This window comes from Chanos chanos, chromosome 4 (genome assembly GCF_902362185.1).
Source record: "Chanos chanos chromosome 4, fChaCha1.1, whole genome shotgun sequence".
NCBI lineage: Eukaryota > Metazoa > Chordata > Actinopteri > Gonorynchiformes > Chanidae > Chanos > Chanos chanos.
Genome location: NC_044498.1, coordinates 28311100 through 28331857, shown reverse-complemented (window position 1 = coordinate 28331857; position 20758 = coordinate 28311100). Strand labels below are relative to the sequence as shown.

The window sequence follows — 20758 nt, the reverse complement described above, 5'->3', positions numbered from 1 at the left end:
TTTAGGCATTTAGAAAATGAACGCGGGGAGACCGGGTAATATTTGCAAAGAACCTACTGAGAAGCAGGTGCATCGTGCATGAGTCTGCATTTCCTGCCGTCTTTAGGATTCTTGGAATTGGAATTTTCTCGCTGGAAATAGATTTGCCTTTTCTGTATGGACAATGAAAAGCTAAGGTTGTTGCCTACAACCGTGGATAATTTATGCTTTTGCTCTGTGGAGTAGCTCAAGCTTTCACATTAAGCGTGGAGCAGAATGTGCTCTGGTCTCTGATTGCTTCAGGTTTTCAGTTCAGAGATGATTCCCGAGCATCAGAATCATGTTGTCACCACAATAGAGACAATTCCTCACGAAACAGTGACCACATCGCCTACTCTGTTACAAAAAATAAGGAGAGTGTTTAACAGGTAAGATACCTTCACTGATGGCGACAGTTATATTCATACGATTGCGAGAAATATCCCCAGTTGCCTCTGTCGATGCTTTCGATAAGGCTCTGCCTATGAATTTGAAAAAGATAATGCTGTGTCGTTCTTATGTCTGGTAGCAAAGTGTTTCAGCAGGGGCAACTTGAAATGCTATACACGTTTATCAAAACATTATATAAAATCTACGGAAACGTTTGACTGTAGTGATGGTTGTTTTTCATTGTTCAAGCAATATTTTATCAGACCTTGCGTAGACACGTTATTGAAAAGGTGGACAGATAGTGACCCAAATGCTATTTTCGATGGATGGTTTCAGTTTATGTTATTTGTAGCTCATACTTCACAACGGCCATAACAGCTCGATTAAGTGCTCTGGGGCATTAGTTTCCAGATAAAGCCTACTTGATGTGGCCAACAGCAATACGAGAACCAACGGCAATCGCACAGGCAAACTGCGGTCCAGTGCAACTCAGGCCCGTGATTTAGATTGAGTGCCAAATACTGCCTCCTTGTTGAATGATTTCGACGGTAGACTGTGTTACTGTAACTGTTTAAAATGTAAAACGTAGTCGTGCTGTTGAACAAATTCAAACACATACTGTAAGACATCACCAGGACGTGAAATTACTTCATTGTCGGTCTCATCACTTGCATTTTCGATTACAAACTCAAGAGAACGCTTCAATACTGTACTCCAAGTATGGTATTACAGAAAAATCTATACCACACCTCTTTTGTCCTCTGTTGTGTCTCAATCTTGAGTTCTATCAAGAAAGGGGGAATTCTATCAAGAAAGCCTTTTCAAGCATCCCATCGCACTTGGCAAGGAACCCTGTTAGCTATGATAACGCCAACAAATGATATGACAGTTAATCACTGCTAGGAGCACACCTGGGTGCACTAAGTAAAACAATCATGATGTTTTTAGCATAAAGATTTTTATGCAAAGCTTCATACAACCCAAATCCATTTGTATTCTTTGAATGCACTTCGAGATGATGTAGATTCTTTAAGTCATCTTCTGCAATTCAGCTTCAGAGCATGGCATAGGTATAGGGTATGCTTTGGTTATTAGTTGTGGTTTGAACCTTACTGAATGAAACTTTTGCTGGGGAATGTGTTTGTTGCTCTTTTGGTTTCAACAGACAGTGAGCTGCCTGCTCCAGCGGTGAGAGAATGGACTTAGAGGGTGACAGCTGGTGGTCTTGAGTCACACAGCTCCTTTTCCTTACCATCTGCTTGTCCTTTCTTTCCCACCAGTTGCCTTTGTTCCTGGAATGAAATCCTGCATGGTGTAATCTGGGCTGGCCCAGATCAAGTTGCTCAGTGGGTTGTTCTTGGGATATTGTGGTCAGGCTAAGAGAGGGAGAGAGAATTGCCAGCACAGGCTCTGAGAAGAACTGAGGAAGGATCACTTGGCCGACTGGAAGCTACCCATGTTATTTTGCTCTGTTGCCAACACCAAGACAATGGATCGTCATTATTGTCATTCTTATTAACTATGGAGGGACTTTGTACAACAAGTAATAGAACGATTTTGAAGAACAAATTCAGTTTTTGGCTAGATTTATGTGACTCATTTATACTTTCAGCTACTTTCAGATGATCTGGGATGCATTTGGGGGTGGTTTTGCAATGGCAGATCACAGCCAGGTTTAGAGGAACTCAGTGCTAGTGACTATACTGTATCATACATGGCCTGTGTTGTGAGGTTAAAGTCTATCTGTTAAAGCCATTATCATTCGTGAATAACATTCATTTCAGAGGGACTGGAAGGTTTTGCAGTTGGGTTAAATCCAAGCACTGGTTTTGGCAAATGAATAATAATGGCATTGTAAAGCCACAAGACAAGAAAAGAAACATTCCTTTTTTAGGGCAAATTCTTAAGTTGTGTAAAAGAGCGTATTCCAGATATTCTCACTGACCTGTCAAAACAGATTTTTTAAAAGTCATGTATGCAAACTTTTTCTTAAAATTGCATTTAAATGGCAGCTGAAATAACAAAATATTAAATATAGTCAGTGTGTAGATTTGTGAATATTATTTTGCAATGTTTTTTTTGTCTTACTGATTAGATGTCTCTGGACATTTAACCAGTAAGACAATAATTTTTAATAATTAAGTAGGAAAATAAATTGAAAGTTTTACATAGTAGAAATCTTAAAAGGAAATGCAATAGCAAAACCCACTGAATGCTCAGTGGAATGCAAAGCAATAGAGTGGTCCTTTTCTTCTCTTTACATAACACTTTCTTCTAGATGATATGATTATAGTGTATAGTAGAACATAGTAGGTCCGATTTGTTGAGTGGAGTTCCTTTTCAGTCATAGACTAACCTTAGTTTTCCGCTTGTCTCCTTTGTCTTTTGTTGTGGCACTGCATCAGAGATCTTCTGGTTGGGATCAGGGAAGCGTAGGACTTTTGCACTAGCACTCAGATACATGGCAAAGATTTGTGGATAATGTGAGGCTGTATAAAATATGATCTGTTAAATTATTCTTTTTTTTTTCATATCTACAGTCATTAAGTGAACATGGTCATTGCACAGGGGTATTAACCTGTGATCTATGCTATTGTTACGTCCCAGGTGTAAAATGGTGTCTAGGGGTATGATTAGGGACGTAGCATAACGGTAACCCACCACCAGAGCTGGTTTTGGGATGGTGCAAAGTCATGGACATGGGAGCAATGTACAAAAAAGTGCGGTATATTAATGGTATTTACAAAAGGATGATATTTACAAATATATACATGAATATTTACAATAACAAATATACACAGGAGTGGGGGGACACATGGTGCAAAAGGAATGAACGAATCAAAACAAAAACCACCCTAAAATACCTACACGAAAAACACACACTGAACTGCAATACTAAAAGGTGGCAGAGTCAAAGGAAACCTAACTACACAAACTATCTAATAACAAAATATACACAAGTGGCACCCTCCTCAAACCTATCTCTAAACACAGTGCAACACTAGCGTGGGGATCCCCCACCTTACCTATCCTCCTACCCACGATAACCACAGCAAACAAGCCGAGACGCAATTCCAGAAACGAAGTCAGTAACGAAAATACAAAGTCAAACACAGAGCGGCAAGTTTGTTAGCAAATATACAGAAGGCACACAAAGTCAAACAATGAGATCGAAATCTGAAACAGAACACATTCAGCGACTTTAAATTTAGGCGCCCCGTCTCTGGTTGGCAGAGGCAAAAGGGGCACTCTGTCCCTGGTTGGTCGATCGGGACGAGGAGGCGGGGTGCAACACCAGTCTAGATGAAGATTGGTTGCTGGTTCGTGCCGCAGCTGGATACCTATGTCAGGAGAGCAGAGAAGGGAGAGCCTGAAAAAAAAAAAATTAGACGCAGGGGAAACAAGACACAGAAATTGAACACACAACCGCACGTAACAGTTATAAAGGTCCATTTGGTAGGTTCACACATTATTAGTTATTTAGTGACGTGAGGTATGGATAACCTTCTGTGTGATTTCATCTTAAAAAAAAAAAAATAAATAAATGCAGTGTGAATATCTGGGACATCCATAAGGACCGTACAACATGTAAAGGATTTTAGAGCTTTAAGCAAGAAATGGAATAATGAGACAGGCAGTACACATGTATTTCTGTTCAAATCAAGCTCTTATAGCTTAATATTTTTATTTCACTTTAAACATTAAAAACACTGTGCAGCCTGAATGATTAAACAAATGAAATGGTCTAAAATAAATTTACAGCATTTCCCTCTATGAAATAATAACTTCTCGTCTTCAACAGGATAGGGTTATTAGGCAACTGTAGCCTATTTCTCTTTCAACATAGTACATAAATCACAAGTGTATACGAAATTAAACACTTTCAATTTAAGATCTGAAATCTTTAAGATGAAAAAGCAAACATTTGTCTTCAGTCTCTTTTTCGATGGCTGCCTAGCTGTGCAACTTACCCGTTTCAAGTGGTTTGCCATTTTCGATGTTGAATGATATGCAAATTCTTGCCTTCAGGATCTGCATTTAACTTATCCTTCAGAAGTTCGAAATGCCGCCATACTTTAGACTTCTTCTGAGACATGGTTACAGGCTAGCTAGCCTAGTTTACCAACCAGTCCACCCCAGGTTTCAGCTTCTCTCATCAGTTAAGCACCAGCGCATGTTGTCATGTGGATTTTTTTTTTACAGCAAGCATGCCAGCTAGTCCTGCTAAAATATAAAAAAATATTTATGATTCCCCTTATTTATAATTCCTCATTGAAATGTTATCCCTGTGCAATTTTGTAAGCTTATATCTGTTGTATCCTATTAGGCCTATTATAATGCACACTGACTGACCCCCCCCCCCCCCCCCCCCCCCCCAAAAAAAAAAGACTGCTCAACTTGAAGAATCTCAGTCAACTGACAGGTCTCCTACAGGTGATTCGACTTGTCGACTTTCAGGGGACAGCCTCAATCTACTCGATGCCTTTTCAGGCAGTGTCATTTTGGCCGGTTGTAAAGTGTGCTTAGCTGCTCTTGCCAAGCAGCCTAGAAAATAATACATGGAATTTATGTGGTTCATTGAGGAAAAGGCGGGGTCAAGACTATTGTCCTGGTGCATCCAAACCATACTCATGAACAGCCAAAACTTCCTGGGTCTCACAGCACAGCCTTGGCCCATGGTGGAATGGGAGTGTAGAGCTATTTCAGTGGATTGTGATATCTGTCCCTTTAAAATAAGCAGACAAGTAAGCTATCTACTGAACTCTAATCATGTAGAAATAATATATAAGTTTCTAAAGTAAGTCAGTTGCTTTCAGTTAGAATGTTATAACACTACTTTCAGAATAAAAGAAAAGAAAAGTTGATGATCAGTCTCTTCATTTGACCAGTAATTTTAACTGTATACCCACCGCTGTCTCTTCTTTCAGCTTGGTCAAATTCAGGTAATTTTTGGAGGTTTGGATGAGAGGTTGACTACCATGTTGGATTAGACCTCTGTGACTGGAATGGCTATGTGAGCAGAGACCTCACATAACCTCACAGGACTACCTCTCTGCTGTCTCAAGCTGATTTTGACCTCTAGGTAGCTGGATTGTTTGAGGTCTCATTTTCAACACTTGTGAGTCTGAAAAGAGAGTATTTGTCTTTGTTCGAACGTTGCCATGCAGCATGATCACAAAACCATGAACACATTGCTGTTTTGATCATTGGGCATGTGTAGTAAAGTTACTGAGGGATCTTAGCTTGATTAAGAAGGCAAATAATACTTAACCCTAAAACTACCTTCTCCTCCTAGCTTATTACCCTTACAATATGGCTGTAAAGTTCAGTTATTATTATCATCTACATATGATCTTACAAAAGGGGAGATATAGATTTATCATTTGATTGATTTATTTTAGATTTATCAATAGATTTTCTTAGGGATATAGATTTCTTTATACGTTTCAGCTCAGCTCATACTGCCACTGCATTTGATTTCTGTTCCTGAATCTGTCCCCGAGGTTGTCATTACTATTATAACTATTATTGCCAAATGGTAGAAGTTTGGAACCACCAAGACTCATCCTAGAGCTTGCCATCTAGCCAAATTTAGTATTTGGTTAGGGAGGTGAACAAAGACCTGATGGCCACTCGAGCAGAGCATCAGAGTTCCTCTGCAGAGATGGGAGAAGGAAGAATGTCTGGAAGAACAACCACCTACATAGTACTCCATCAATCAGGTTTCTATGATAGAGCGGCTAGACGGAAGCCACTCTTGAGTGAAAAGCATAAGACAGAGTGTCTGAAGTTTGCCAAATGGCACTTAAAGAACTCTGACAACATGAGGAAAAAGATTCTCTTGTCTGAAGAGACCAAAAAATCAACTCTTTGGTTGGTCTTTAATGTCAAGCACCATGTCTGGCAAAAACAAGGTACTGCTTGTCACCTGGCTAATACCACCACTGTGATGAAGCATAGTGGTGGCAGCATCAGGCTGTGGGGATGCCTCTCAGCAGCAGGAGCTTGGAGGCTGGTCAGGCTTGAGGGAAAGATGAATGGAGCCAAATAAAGTGAGGTCCTTGAAGAAAACCTGCTCCAGAGTGCACATAAATTCAGACTAGGGCAAGGATTCACCTTTCACCATGACAGTGATCCAAAGCACACAGCTAAAACAATGCTAGAGTGGCTTTGGGAGAAATCTCTGGATATAATTGAGTGGCACAGCCAAAGCCCAAACTTGTACCCTATAGAACTTCTATGGAAAGACCTGAAGATCTCAATTCAGCAATATTCCTTATCAACTTTGACTGAGCTTGAGAGGCAAAGTGCGTAATCCAGGCTGTCCCACAAAGTACTGAAAAAAGGATCTGACTACTTATGCAATTAAGAGATTTCAATATTTTATTTTTGAGGAATGTGAAAAAAAAAAAATCCTTTAAAATGTGTTTTCACTTTGTCAAAAGTGAAAACGTGAGATGAAAATATGTTTTCCCCTCATAATTTTAGACTGATTGTGTGAACTCCTCAACTAATCTGGATTCCAGAGTTGTTGGTAAATTTAAAACTGGCAGGATCATTGGAATGCAAGAATTGAGTTTTATGTCCCTGTTGTACATATATAGCCCACTGAATGCCTAATCTGAAGCCTAGTCAAAATAAGTTGCACTAATTTCCACAAGCATTACCTCAGTATTGTCCTTTGTATTAACAAAACCGAGCACAGTTCTCTTTAGCATTGCTTCAAGCGTAAGTGGACTAGGTGAATGTTGTGGACCTCTGAGGCCCTGCTTACACCTTGCATTAAGATTCGATTTTGGTGATCCAATCACAAGTGGACAGCTCAAAAGTACAGGTGTAAACGCATCCAACGCGCATTGAGGTCGCATCGAGATCCGATCACTCAGACACATTCGGAGGTAGTCTGGACCGCATATGAGCACATTTTCATAGCAGTGTAAACGCGAATGCAAACTCGACCACATTTAACAACCGCCTACTCAACTGACGTCCTCTGCTTACGTGGAAGCACAATCTCATTCGCGTATGTACACATTTTCTGACATCTCACATGTTATAAGCACTGTATCTAATTAAAGAAAGCAAAAGTGGAATTCAATGAAAGGGGTAACGTGTTGGAAATGATTTACGTGTTTATTTGCATATAGCACGGGAAAGTGAGATCTGATCTCAAGTGGTCATTCGAGACACGGATTCTAAAGCCAGGTGTAAATGGACGTACTTAGAGCTGTCCACTTGTGATCAGATCACCAAAATCGGATCTTAATGCAAGGTGTAAACAGGGCCTGAGACAACAGGCATACTAGATGGAGAAAGGGTACACATAATTATGTTTATAGATTACATTAGAAACTTGAATACAGTGTGGTTGAGAAAAATGCAACAAATCTTTACATGTTGCTGCCACTTAAGTTAGAGTGAACCAGTTGTTCTTTGGGTATTCATCCTGCTGGTGGTGAATCAGAGACTGAAGCCAGGAGAAATTAGGGAAAGAGAGACAGAAAGAATGAAAGGAAGGGAATGAGGGACAGAAAGAGTGAGAGACGAAGAGACAGAGAGATGGAAAGAGAGAGAGAGGGGAAGGGAAGAAGGAAGGGCGTTATTATGGTTTAGAGGCTAATTAAAAGAGCCTGAGCATCCTCATTTGTTTTTGCAACAGAGGCAGCATTTGACACTCATGAGCTCGCTACATGCTCCTGTTAAGACAGAAGCAGTTCTTCATCTCCTCTCTCCCTTCCTCCCTTCCTCCCTTCCTTCCTTCGTTCCTTCCTTCTCTAACCCACGTGAATTGATTCCATACTCTATAAGCCAGTTATAGGTAATTCCTTTAGAGGGCGCACTTCCGAAAAAAGCATCAGCACGGCATACATGCACGAGTAGAACTGATCTCGCGCAGACAGGAGTGAAAATTCTAGCAGCCACCCTGTTAGTATTTCATACAGGAGTCTTTTCATTTGATTCAGTCATTTTTATTTCATAATTCACGATAACTCTGTGTTAGATCAACTTATAGAGCAACTTTTCCCATGTCTGCATTTGTTGAGCGAAACTCCAGTGAGTTCTTTCTTTTCTTGTGCTATGCTAGCAAATTAGCTAATCATGTTGAGCATGGTATTGGTATATATAGTTAAGTGAATAATAGACCTGGGAACTAAATTCGTTGCGTATAAAGGAGTACGAGTTTTTTTTTTGTTTTGTTTTGGAAAAAAAACAATAAGAGTAGTGTTGTATGATTGTAGACCCCCCCCCCCCCCCCCAGAGACATGTGTAACTGACATTTTTATGTGACATTGGAGTCTGTGGCAGAATTGCGCCTTTCGATGGTCATGTAAGTTTATCTACCAAGATTTATATTTAAAGTATTTTTAAAGATTTATTAATAAACTGAAAATAATATAAGCAACCAGTTTCCATTTCGTTTGTCGTACCGGTTTTGGTTCTTTTATCGTCTTTTTGGTTATTTAGCAATTGCCTGATCGTAGCGGTGATCCATCTGTATTGTCGAAGATTTGAACAAACAAACCCGAAGCCAACCAATTTTTAAAACTTATCCACGGCAAATAATCGGAGCTAGGGAGAGATGTTTCTCTGCTACGTTGCCAAATGGGAAATGTTAAAGTGTAGAGGCTTAAAAATATTGTATTTTAAGGAAAATTATTGTACACGAGTAATAACCATTTCACTCGTTGGAGTGCAGGGGGAAGGTTAGGGTCAAAGCAACAGGGAGACCAGTTCCCAAAATCAAGATTACCAAACCAAATGGCGAGGTCAGTGTGTTCAACACCACATAGTATGAGAAATTCATTTTTATAGTATATGATCATGTAAAGGACAAAACCCAACTGTCAACTGTCAGACCACTTCCTGAAAATGTAAGAGCAGCTGTCACAGCATAACATCACTAACTATATCCCAAAAACACATCAGTTAGAATGCTAGCAAGCTTTTATCAGTGCTTATTGTGCTGTTGTTGTGCTTTGCATGTCTTTTAGGTAGATAGTTCACTAGTTTTAGACCAAAACTCTTTACAGCTGCCTTAAATACGTATGGGTTTTACATGCCCGCATATGCCCGCATATATATACACACACACACTGTATACACAGCCTCAAAAGCACTCTGCCTGCGCAGCTGAGAAAGGACTTATGTCCGAAACATCCTGTTTCTTCTGAACATATATTTATGTCATTTGTCCCCCACAAAATCTCACTGCTGGCCCAACCTGTTACCGAGAGCTAGAGCCAGGCCTGATTTTGTTCTTTCTAAGTGCATCCCTTGTTCAGCTAAAGAAACAGAGAGAGAGAGAGAGAGAGAGAGAGAGTTTGTAACCAGGTTTGTAACGTTGCAGAGTTGACCATAATGAATGTATTCTGCACCATGCAGAGACTTTTAACGCCACGAGACATGGCGAGCCAGACCCAGCGATGAGCTCATGCGGAATTAGTGTGAGGACTTCCTGTCGTCATACGCCTTCCGTCAGCTAAGAAACTCAGACAGTGCACTGCTACTTTATTTTTTTTCCCCACACAGCCACATATACATTTCCACATACACGTGTACTTGTGTCTAAAGCATATAAGCCTACCCGGGTAGCAACTGTGGGACAGAAAAGAGGTTTTTTGGGGGGGGGGGGGGGGGGGGGCATTCCTGAGGCCTCATTATCAGTATTTTAACCTGTTATGCAATTCATTCATGTTGAGAAGTGAATATATTTCTTTTTCTTTAATATATTCTTACCTGTTTCTACCAAACCATATTCTTGTTGTACTTTTCTGCCCGCTTACTATCCTTCCTCCTGAACCTAGAGACATGGTGTTAACTGTACTGTGCCCGTTAGTTTGAGTTATCAATTACAGGAGAGACCACCACGTTACACTTCCTTTTTACAAAAAAACAATTAAATATTGGCAATTAGGGAACACAAAAGAGCCAATAGTCAAAATACAACACTTGTGCTATGAACTTGTCAGACAACACAGGATCTTTGCAATAAACCAGGCATTTATAAAAGGGAAAAAAATACATTTATAAACAGGCAAATGTAACATTTATTAAGAAAGAAAGACCAAATGGCAAACGTTACACAGACCTTATTTTGTTGCACCTTAACTGGGTCGTAATATAGATCTCTTTGTGACACTGAAATGAAAGTCAGTGAAAATAAATATGTATATGTGTGTCAGAAATTTTTTGACAATCACCTCAGAATTGAATTTCATCTCATTTGAATTGAATCCAGTTTCACTATGGGGAATAAGAGTCACAAGAATTTGTCACTGGAAAAGAATAAGTCCATGAAGATGGCACTGAGCCAAACACTCAGCCTTGGGGTCCAGGAGGAGCAGTGTCGCACTGACTCCCAAAGCTTGAAGTCAAGCAGTGACCACTCACACATAATCAAACCATTGATGGGAGGAGGAATCTTGATTTTCCAGACCCTCATGTGCTGGAAATGATGGGTACGCACAAGACAGGACTTTTTGTCTTGTGTTCAATGGCCAAAACAGGGACGCATTTTTGTAAATTTTACTTTTCAAGGCATTCTATCCTTACTGAGAGATTATAATGTGACTTATATTTGATTAGCCCTTCAAAATAAACTGTTTGTAGAATTTAGTATTTTGACAGTTTTTGTTAGATTTGATTCCATTAGTACACCATAGCTGTCATGTGTTAGCTTATTCTGGCATTCTTTTCCGCTGATTTGGCTATGATACACCTCATACTCCTAGCTATTCCTAGTTTGTGTGTGTGTGTGTGTGTGTGTGTGTGTGTGTGTGTGTGTATTTGTGTGTGTGCGTGCATGCATGGGTGCCTGTGTGTGTGTACATGATTACATGCACTGGGAGTGCTGCTGATGACATCACTAGCCCTGAGTGTTTTCTCAAGATGCCCTTGGTGAGTGAGCTGGCGCTTTTAACATGCAGAGTAAGTGAGGTGGCGCTGGCCAGTCTCCCAACAGAACCGAAGTCCAGGCCCAGCTAGCCTCCACTGATGAGTAAGAATGTTCGGGTGGAGGGAGTAGACTGAAACCTTGGCTGGGTCTGTTTAATTGGCTTGTCAGGATAGTCATAAGCCAGCAATTATTTTCAGTTTATTGGCTCTGCTCTTAGTCTCCCTTGTCCAGGAGAATGTATTCACGCATTCAGTTCACATCACTAATGAGGCTAGAGATCAACATTGTGGGTCAGGTCTCTGGAGCAGCTTCACAGACCCGCACCTACTCCCAGGTATCAAATGCATAATGCACATGGTAGGCCTAATTCAGTGAGATACACACACACACATTTTCTACACTGTCAAATAAGTATGTAGCATGCAGCCTCTTCCAGAAGGACAGCTGTCAAGAGGGACCATGTGATTAACCTTGTGAAGTGGCATCATGGCCAATGAGGATAAGTGAAGTACCTTAATTATGCAGGAGTAAACCTGCTCTGGAAGAACATAGGGACAAGTAGTAAGGACTAATCAAGTGTAGACTTGGGACTTTCCAGTAGTACCTATTTATGTTGAAGCAGAGTTATTGTAATGTGAATTTTATGTAAAATTATTGCTGGGAATAAAATCTTTCTTTAGCGCCCATTACATTTTTAGCTGTATCTCCACCATTTTTGCCCCAAAGACATGCAGAAAAAACCCTTGTGTTTTCCAGTAGACTTGAAATTCTAAAGGCAATTTTTTATTTATTTATTTATTTATTTTTGTATTTTGTGCTGATAGCATCTTAGTGTCTTATCATGACAAAAAATTGGTCAGACCTATAGCTGAGGGTGTGCTGAAAAAAAGAAAATGATACCATGCATGAGGGAAATGTCAGTTCTAAACATTCTAAACACAGGCAAAACTATATCTATCCCTAAATGGCCAAAACGACATCAGACACTGAAGGGCTTTGTTTTGTAAAGATGACTGGCCAAGGCAACCACAGTCTCTACCAAAGCTTTTCACTGGATAACTGATTCTGTCAAAGACGTTTCTCTCTCTGTCTCTCTCTCTCTCTCTCTCTTTCTCTGTATGTATGTGAGGGTGTGAGTGAGAGAGTGAGACAGAGAGAGAGGGAGGGGCAAGGATACAGGGAGAGAATGAAACTGGAAAAGAGAGTGGTCGAGAGGAATTGAGAAAACAAATGAGATGACTGGATGAATGAAGTGGACAGAGAAATAGAGAAAGAAAGAGAGAGCATTGTTGAATAGATTAGCGATTAAGTAGAGTGCTTTTCCTTCACCCTGTCCAGCTCAGTGAGGGTCTCTTTCAAACAGACTTACTGTGCTCATTAATGAATGGCTCTGTATATGGAGAAATACCAGCGCTGTCCTCATGAAGTTTATGAACGAGAGGACAAAGAGACACACTGTCAGAGACTGGATGGAGCTATATATAGGACATCAACTCTGTCCATTATGGCTGAAAGTACAAAACACAGGACTGAAAGAACAGTCCTCAGACAAGGCCACTGTCAGCTAGTGGACTGACTGTGTAAGATAGTTCATGTCCGTAAAGTGGACTGATTGTGTAAGATGGTTCTTGTCTGTCAGGGTAGGATTTATGCATGAGCAACATGGGCAGCCGCCCAGGGCAGCATGTTGCCAGTGGCGGCACAGGGCACTTGTATAAAAAATTTGGAATTTCGACATTTGCTTGATTTTCTATCGCACATTTGCATGTCACGTCAATTATATCATTTCACCATGTGGGTCAATTTACCTACGGAGTGGGCGTCCTGATTCTATTTTGTGAGCTATGTAGAAATACAAGATAGGGAGGGGGGCAGGGTTTGGTTGATCTCGGCCTCCCCACTGAAAACTGGAGTTAGGGAGAGTGGGGGCATCTATCAAATAGCGCACCTCTAACTTTGCACAGTACTAATGCAATTAGTAAAATCAGTCACACTACAAAATGCCAAACCACAATTCATTCATAATACTATGAATATATAGTTTCACAGACATATCGTTGCACCTGGGGCACCAGAAGAGGGAACTTGTGGCTCTCAAAATAACTATGTTAGTCAACACCATCCACATTATGCCAAAAGACGGAGAGAGAAGTTAACCATTGCATCAGTAAACTAGGTCGCTAATGTACAGTCTCGTTGATTTGTGCAGATAGATATATTTCTATGTTGGGGGGCAGGGTTGTTGCCTGCCTTTCTTTAGCTGATCCATATAAGCGCTGGACGAGAATAAACAGAAACATGTTCTCGCTCGTAAGCCAGCCCAATCCACATTATTTTGGGATTAATGTTTGACTCCCGGTTATGATGTCTCTCTGTATTCACCGGCCAGCCTTATGTCAAGATCGCAAGGTACGTAATGTGAAAATATTTATGAAGAAGGGCAAAGTGTAAACTAGCTGTGCAATGTATTTTGTTGATTTGGGAAATCGGAATGACCAACAGAGATTACTTGATTGTAAAGCACAATTTCTTTGTAATTCCATCTAAAGTAGGCCACCCTAGACACTGAAAATACATTCCGGTCCCATTGGTGCTTTGAAGGCTCCAGGTCTCCAGCTCCAGCGTCTGTGTTTTGACCGTTTTGATTGCATGTTAGAAGTTGTGAAGTTGCAATGTAGCATACACTATGACATCCTAGTAATGCCACTGCCTTTAGGCTCTCCGTTTCTGGTTCAAACTGTGGGAAAATGGCACATGTAGCTGGCAGAATTATTAGAATTTTCCCTGGGAGGATGCCCCTGGACCCCCAAAGAGGTCTGGCTTCACCCCGTGTTCTTGCCCCCCCCCCCACCCGCTTTGAAACTCGTGCTGACGCCGCTGGTCTGCACACCACCAAAGTGAATTGGTTTAGTCTTGATTCCTGTTTGACATTGTTGGGGTATGGGTAATGTATTGTTGCTCAAATGCCTAATCAACACAAATGGATATTTATCTTTTCTACTTTTTGATATTTATGAGTCTTATTTTTATATTTATACAGTTTTAAACATTATGATTATTTATTTGTGTTGTTCCAAAAGTCTGAATAAAGATTACAATTAGTGCATAATGGTGCTTTTTTTTGTTGGTGTGGTGGGGGTGGGGGAGTGGGTGGGGTAGAGTAGACACACAATTTTTGTTGGGGGCGGGGCATTGCAGGGGGGGGGGGTTGCCCAGAGCACCATACAAGCTAGTACTGCCACTGATGTCTGTAGGGTGGACTGGCTGTGTAAGATGGTTCATGTCTGTAGAGTAGACTAACTGTGTAAGATGGTTCTTGTCTGTAGAGTGTAACGACTGTGTTAGATGGTTCATGTTTGTAGAGTGGACTGACTGTGTAAAATCCTTTTTGTGTGCTTTCATGCTGGATAGCAGTCAGATTTCTTTTCATTTTCTGAAATGATCCACAGTTTCTACCTTGTCCTTGTGTCAGACACTGTTGTGTTTTTTCTGCCGAAATGGTCACATACAGGTAGCAGTGGTGATGCAGAATTATGATCATTGGTGAGTTTTAGGTGAGATTGAACTATAAAACCATGGTTTGAACTACAACGGCTATACCTCTGGGTAGCTGTTCTGTGGATTTTGGTGTCTTGTTTATTGATGTATTTCTTTTGACAAATAATGCAGCATTTTGCATGAAAACTGCATTTACTGTCTCACCAAACTGCAGTTACTGTCTCACAAAAGGCTACATACTTGAAGTTATTGCCTCACCTATGGATATAGGAAAATCCATCACTCGCTGATGATGCGACTGTAGTTCATGATTGTACCGATTGAATATATATGTATTGGCTCCTCTTTAATTGGGATATATAGGTTAGCAGGTTGTTTACTAATTGCATCATTTCAGTTTTACATTAAACTATTAATTTGTTGATTATTAGCTAGATATATTAAAGATTTGATCCAATCTTATTTTCTCCCATAAAAATATAACTCCACTCCACTACAGGGATTTTGAAAACAGGACACAAACAATAGCAGCCTGTTAGTCAAGTGCAGGATGCGTAGGAAATTTTAATAATTAAGGACCTAAACAGCAATGCTCTGCAACAGGGCAAAAATCAGTATATAACAGCATATAAATCAAAAGTTTAAAAATGCCCAACAGAAAGTACAAAATATTGAGGGCTTCTATTGTTAACTACTTAGCACCATTAGTGCTACTCAAAACAGGACCCAAAATTATTTTTTTATGGTTAGACCTCACTGTTGCAGTGGGAGTATTTCACCATGTGCACATACATATAAATCAAAATGCAGTATGCCCGACAGAAAGCAAGAGAATAAAAAGAGAAAAAAGTGATGACTTTGTTTTAGCGTGAATCAGTTAGGCCTTGTTTACACCTTGCATTAAGATCCGATTTTGATGATCTGATCACAAGTGGACAGCTCTAAGTACGTCGTTTACACCTGGCTTTAGAACCTGTGTCTTGAGTGACCACTTGAGATCGAATTTCACTTCCCTGCTCTATATGCAAATAAGCATGTAAACATTTCCAACAACACAATACCCCTTTCATTGAATTTCAGTTTTGCTTTTTTGATTGGAGATAGTGCTTATGACATTTGAGATGTCAGACAAATTTGGTGATCATTGATCGCTGTTTTGGGACATTAAGGCCCGTTAAGCTGTTTCCTTATAATGGGCGTCAATGGAGATGAAAACGCTTAACGTGAGATAACGACCATGCTCCTAGGATTTCAATTCTGATTTTTTGACAGGAGGAGGCATTTCTGACAAGAGGTGTCCGAGAGAAATTTGGTGATCACTGATTGCAGTTTTGGAACATTAAGCCACTTTTTCACGTTAAACGTTGTTTTGAATTGGCAGGAGGCATCAATGCACTTCCCGTGCCTGGTCTGTTGGAAATTAAAAGAAGAAGAGGAAATCAAAACAATATCCATTTTGCCTGTTGTCACAATTTAATATGATGCCGTTGGTGAGTGAATGTCTACATACGCGAATGAGTTCGTACTTCGGCGTAAGCAGAGGACGTCAGTTGAGTAAGCGGTCGTTCAGTGTGGTCGAGTTCACATTCGTGTTTACACTGCTATAAGAATGTGGCCATAGGTGGTCCAGATCACCTCTGAATGTGGTCTGAGTGATTGGATCTCGATGTGACCTCAATGTGCATTGGATGCGTTTACACCTGTACTTTTGAGCTGTCCACTTGTGATTGGATCACCAAAATCGGATCTTAATGCAAGGTGTAAACAGGGCCTTAGTGTGCTAAAGACATGTATGTATACAAATACACAAAAAGTACATTTAAAAAAATCAAAATGAAATAAATTATTAAAAACAAAAAATTCTCCACCGATTAATCACAGCAGCCCTGATTTTGATACTGCACAAAAATTAAATGGTTAAATTAAGATAACTCTGTGAATCATTAGTTTAAAGTAGCATGAAATCTATTATTCCCTTAAACAAGCTACATCGGCATGGTTTATTGCAGGTGGCATTTCAGTGAGAGACAACCCTTAGAGGATTTGCTAACATCGCATCACAAGTGCAGATCTACAAATCTGTGTCAACCAGTAATGAGATTTTCACTTTCTACACTTCACTTATTGCATCAGTACACTGAGATAAATGAACATCTGTGAAAGATTACCAAGATCACGAGGCAAGTAAAACTCTAACATGGATGTGCCTGATACAGATCAGTGTGGACTAATCTGTATTGGAAGCAGACTAATACAGAGTAATGACTCCTTTCTCAATGAGAAATGCCATTTAAGTGGGGGAGGTGATTAGATCTATGCCTTCTTTCTTAGACTCTCTCTCTCTCTCTCTCTCTCTCTCTCTTTCTCTCTCACTCCTGCTCCCTGTTGTAATTTCACACTGAGTCCCAAGCCATGTGTGTGAATATATAAGTTGCAGAGAGAGAGTAAGTAGGGTGCAGAAGTGTGAAAGACCACCAGCATCTTATTCTTCTCTCTAGGAGCAATGTGTTTGTCTGAGAAAAACAGAGGCAGTAGATGAGAAAACAGAGAGTTACTGCACGTTCACACTGACAGTATTGAGAGCGTCAAAGCACCGGAAGTCATTTTGTATGTGAGCCAGCGTCTCTCGTATGACAAGGAGTGGAGCGATGCGGTTTGGGCATTTTGGAGCGTCAGAATGAAGGTCATGTAATACACGTAATATTTTCATCACAAATGGATTCGCAACCTTCTTGCTAAATTCATGGTGTTAAGGTCTCCTGAAGTTTCTGTGTTGTTTGCAATTTGTGAACTGGGTTGGCACCTATTGCACATCTGTCTGACCATGAAGGGTTCTCCTCTCTCTCTGGTCCTTCTCAAGATTTCTCTAGATTTACGACGACATATGGCTCTCAACTGCTTGAGTACATCAGAGAATTCATTTAACAAAAATTAAGAATTCTGATTAAGATTTTGAGGATTTTGAAGAAGAGCCTGTTTTTTGTTTTAAGCTACCCCCCCCCCCCCCCGAAGATTTCAGTGTGCTGTGCACCACACCTCTTAGGATCTAAGGTGACTCTGTCATCGCTGCCACTGCTGCCATGCCAGCCTTTGCCCCTCAGTGACTGACAGGTTTCCGACATGGGAGTGGTGGGACAGGACATTTATCATAGTTTTTTTGGATTGGGGCTCACAACTTTTTTTGCACTTTAAGTGATCTTTAAGACTGTTATGTTTCTTCCTAGGGGTGTTGGATCCAACAAAGGTTGTAACTGTGATCTGTATCAAAATTTCATATTACACATGACATTCTCCATATTATTGATTGCTGTGTGAGTGTTATTGTGAGCTGGGAAGGTTTATTGTACATAATTATAAATCACTACTGCAAACCTCCTTTGCAAATCCAAGGAAACACATGTGTGAAGACACATATGAGTCGATTTATTTAGAGGGATTAAAGAAATTTCATGAAACTAGAATCTACCTAGGGTCTCCCCGGTAGACAGTTACACAAGCATATCATATTAATAAGTATCAGGAGGTCTGGGCAGGAGGTACAGGAGTATATTGGTCTCAAGCTGGGAACAGATGCTTGGAACCGGTGCCTTGTAGACCCCTGAATGGATACCCCAATGTTGGAGAAGATAAAAAGGAAAGAGGCACTGTGTTACAAATGAAGAAGCGAACCCAAATACAGACGCCGACACAGACTCGAAAAGATGGTTAAATGGAGATTTTTTGTGAGTTTTGAGCTATGGGCAGAGGGGTGATAAGGGAAATGAGCAGGCAGGCAGAAATATTCGGTGAAGGAAACTGATGCGGGTGAGGCTGCTGAGTGGGAGATGACCGGAGGTCAACTGACAAACACAGAGCGCAGAGTGTGGCTTATGATAAGGAGTGAATTCAGAGCACAGGCAGGGAAGCAGGCAGGCAGAGGGGAAGTGAATGATCCTAATGTGAAAAAGGACACAATTAGTTACTAAGAGTAGATCACTAGAAATAACAGCATGCACAATTCTGTGGCTGCCGGAGATGCTATTGGTGCTGACTTAGGCAACAAACTGGTGAAGAGCAGACGAAATGCCTGTGTATAAATGCAGCAGTGTCGATAAGTTGCAAGTGTGCCAGACTGATGAGACAGGGCACCATGCCCACGCGCAACACACACAGACACACAGACAACAGGGGGAGCGCAGGAGACACAAGGAAACACCATACTAGAAACACAAGGGAGGAAATGACTAGAGACATTACCGAAGAAATGACAGTACCCTCCCCTCAACGGGAGCTTCCAGGCGACCCACCAGGCCTGTGTGGATGGTCGCGATGGAAGTCCCTAATGAGGGAGGGATCCAAAATGAGGCAACAGGGAACCCAAGTGTGCTCCTCTGGACTGTAACCTTCTCAATCAACCAGATACTGTAGGCCCTGACCACGACGGCACACATCCAGAAGTCGAGCGGTGTAGGCAGGGTGGTCCGGGCGGTTGGTGGGCGGTCGGCTGGTGGGCACAAGGGACTGACAGATACAGGTTTTAACTGGGAGACATGGAAGGTAGGATGGATCTTCATGGAGCTGGGGACATTGAATCTGACAGATGAGGGGTCAGTGATCTTCACAATTTCAAGAGGACCAATATAACGGGGTGAGAGTTTTCTGGATTTGGTTCTTAATGGAATATCTTTAGAGGAGAGCCAAACTGACCTGGTTGATATTCAAGAACGGAGATCCGGTGCTGCCGGATTCTCTCAGTGGAGTGGAGCACAGCCAAGCTGGTGTTCCTCCAGACCTTACGGCACCTCTGTAGATGGGCTTGGACAGACGGTACCGCGAGGTCAGCCTCTTGCACTGGAAACAAAGGGAGTTGGTAGCCTAAGGAGCACTCAAAAGGGGACATCCCGGTAGCAGCACTAGTCTAGGAGTTATAAGCATGTTCTACCCAGGAAACTTGGGAGCTCCAGGAGGATGGATCCAGAGCGGCGACACAATGAAGAGCCGCCTCCAGTTCCTGGTTGGCACACTCCGACTGACCATTATTTTGTGGATGAAAACCAGAGGATAGACTCACTGAAGCTCCCAGGGCCTGACAGAGGGACTTCCACACCTGAGAAACGAATTGAGGTCCACGGTCGGAAAAAATGTCCAAGGGGATGCCATGCAGATGGAAGACATGTTGTGTGAGGACTTCGGCAGTCTTGAGGACTGTAGGAAGAGTTACAAAGTGCACAGCCTTGGAAAATTACCACAATGGTAAGTATCACTGTATTAACTTGGGAAGGAGGTTATCCTGTAAGGAAGTCAAGGGCTATATGCAACCAGGGATGACTAGGAACTGGCAGCGGATGGAGAAACCCCGCAGGTGGACAGTGGGAGGATTTCCTGTGGGCACATATAGCACAGGTGGAGACATGTGCTCAAATGTCAGCATCCATGGTGGGCCACCAGAAGTGTTGTTTGAGGAGTGTTAGGGTTCGACTAATCCTGGGGTGGCAGGCAAAACAGGAGGTGTGCATCCACTGGAGGAACTGAGAGCAGACAGAATTTGGCACAAAGAGATGACCAGGAGGGCCATTACCTGGGTCTGGTTGAGTACGTTGGGCTTCTGTGACCACTGATTCGATTTCCCAACTCACCGCAGCCATGACACAGGAAGATGGGAGAATGATATCAGGATTGGAGGGTGCTTCATCAGAGACAAACTGTTGAGAGAATGCATCGGGTTTAACATTCTTGGAACCTGGGCGGTAAGTGAGCTTGAAATTGAAATGGCTGAAGAATAGTGCTCATCGGGCTTGAGAATTGAGACATTTAGCTGACTGAATATATGCTAAGTTCTTTTGATCGGTCCAAACAATGAATGGCTGCTCTGTTCCTTCTAACCAGTGTCTCCATTCTTCCAGGGCAAGCTTGACAGCAAGCTGTCGCGTTTTCCAACATCCTAGTTTCGCTCAGCGGGGTTAGACGGCAAGAGGA

At 41.5% G+C, this 20758-nt stretch overlaps 1 protein-coding gene across 1 annotated transcript in view; it reads left to right on the top strand.

The window, feature by feature from the left end:
* Window positions 1-291: 291 nt before the first annotated feature.
* The window catches only part of slc35f1 (solute carrier family 35 member F1), a 166553-nt gene continuing 146086 nt past the window's right edge, over window positions 292-20758 (top strand). Inside the window, exon 1 of the mRNA XM_030771861.1 lies at window positions 292-407. Within this exon, the coding sequence (XP_030627721.1) occupies window positions 298-407 (110 nt within the window). The 5' untranslated portion in view covers window positions 292-297. The remainder of the gene's footprint in view (window positions 408-20758) is intronic.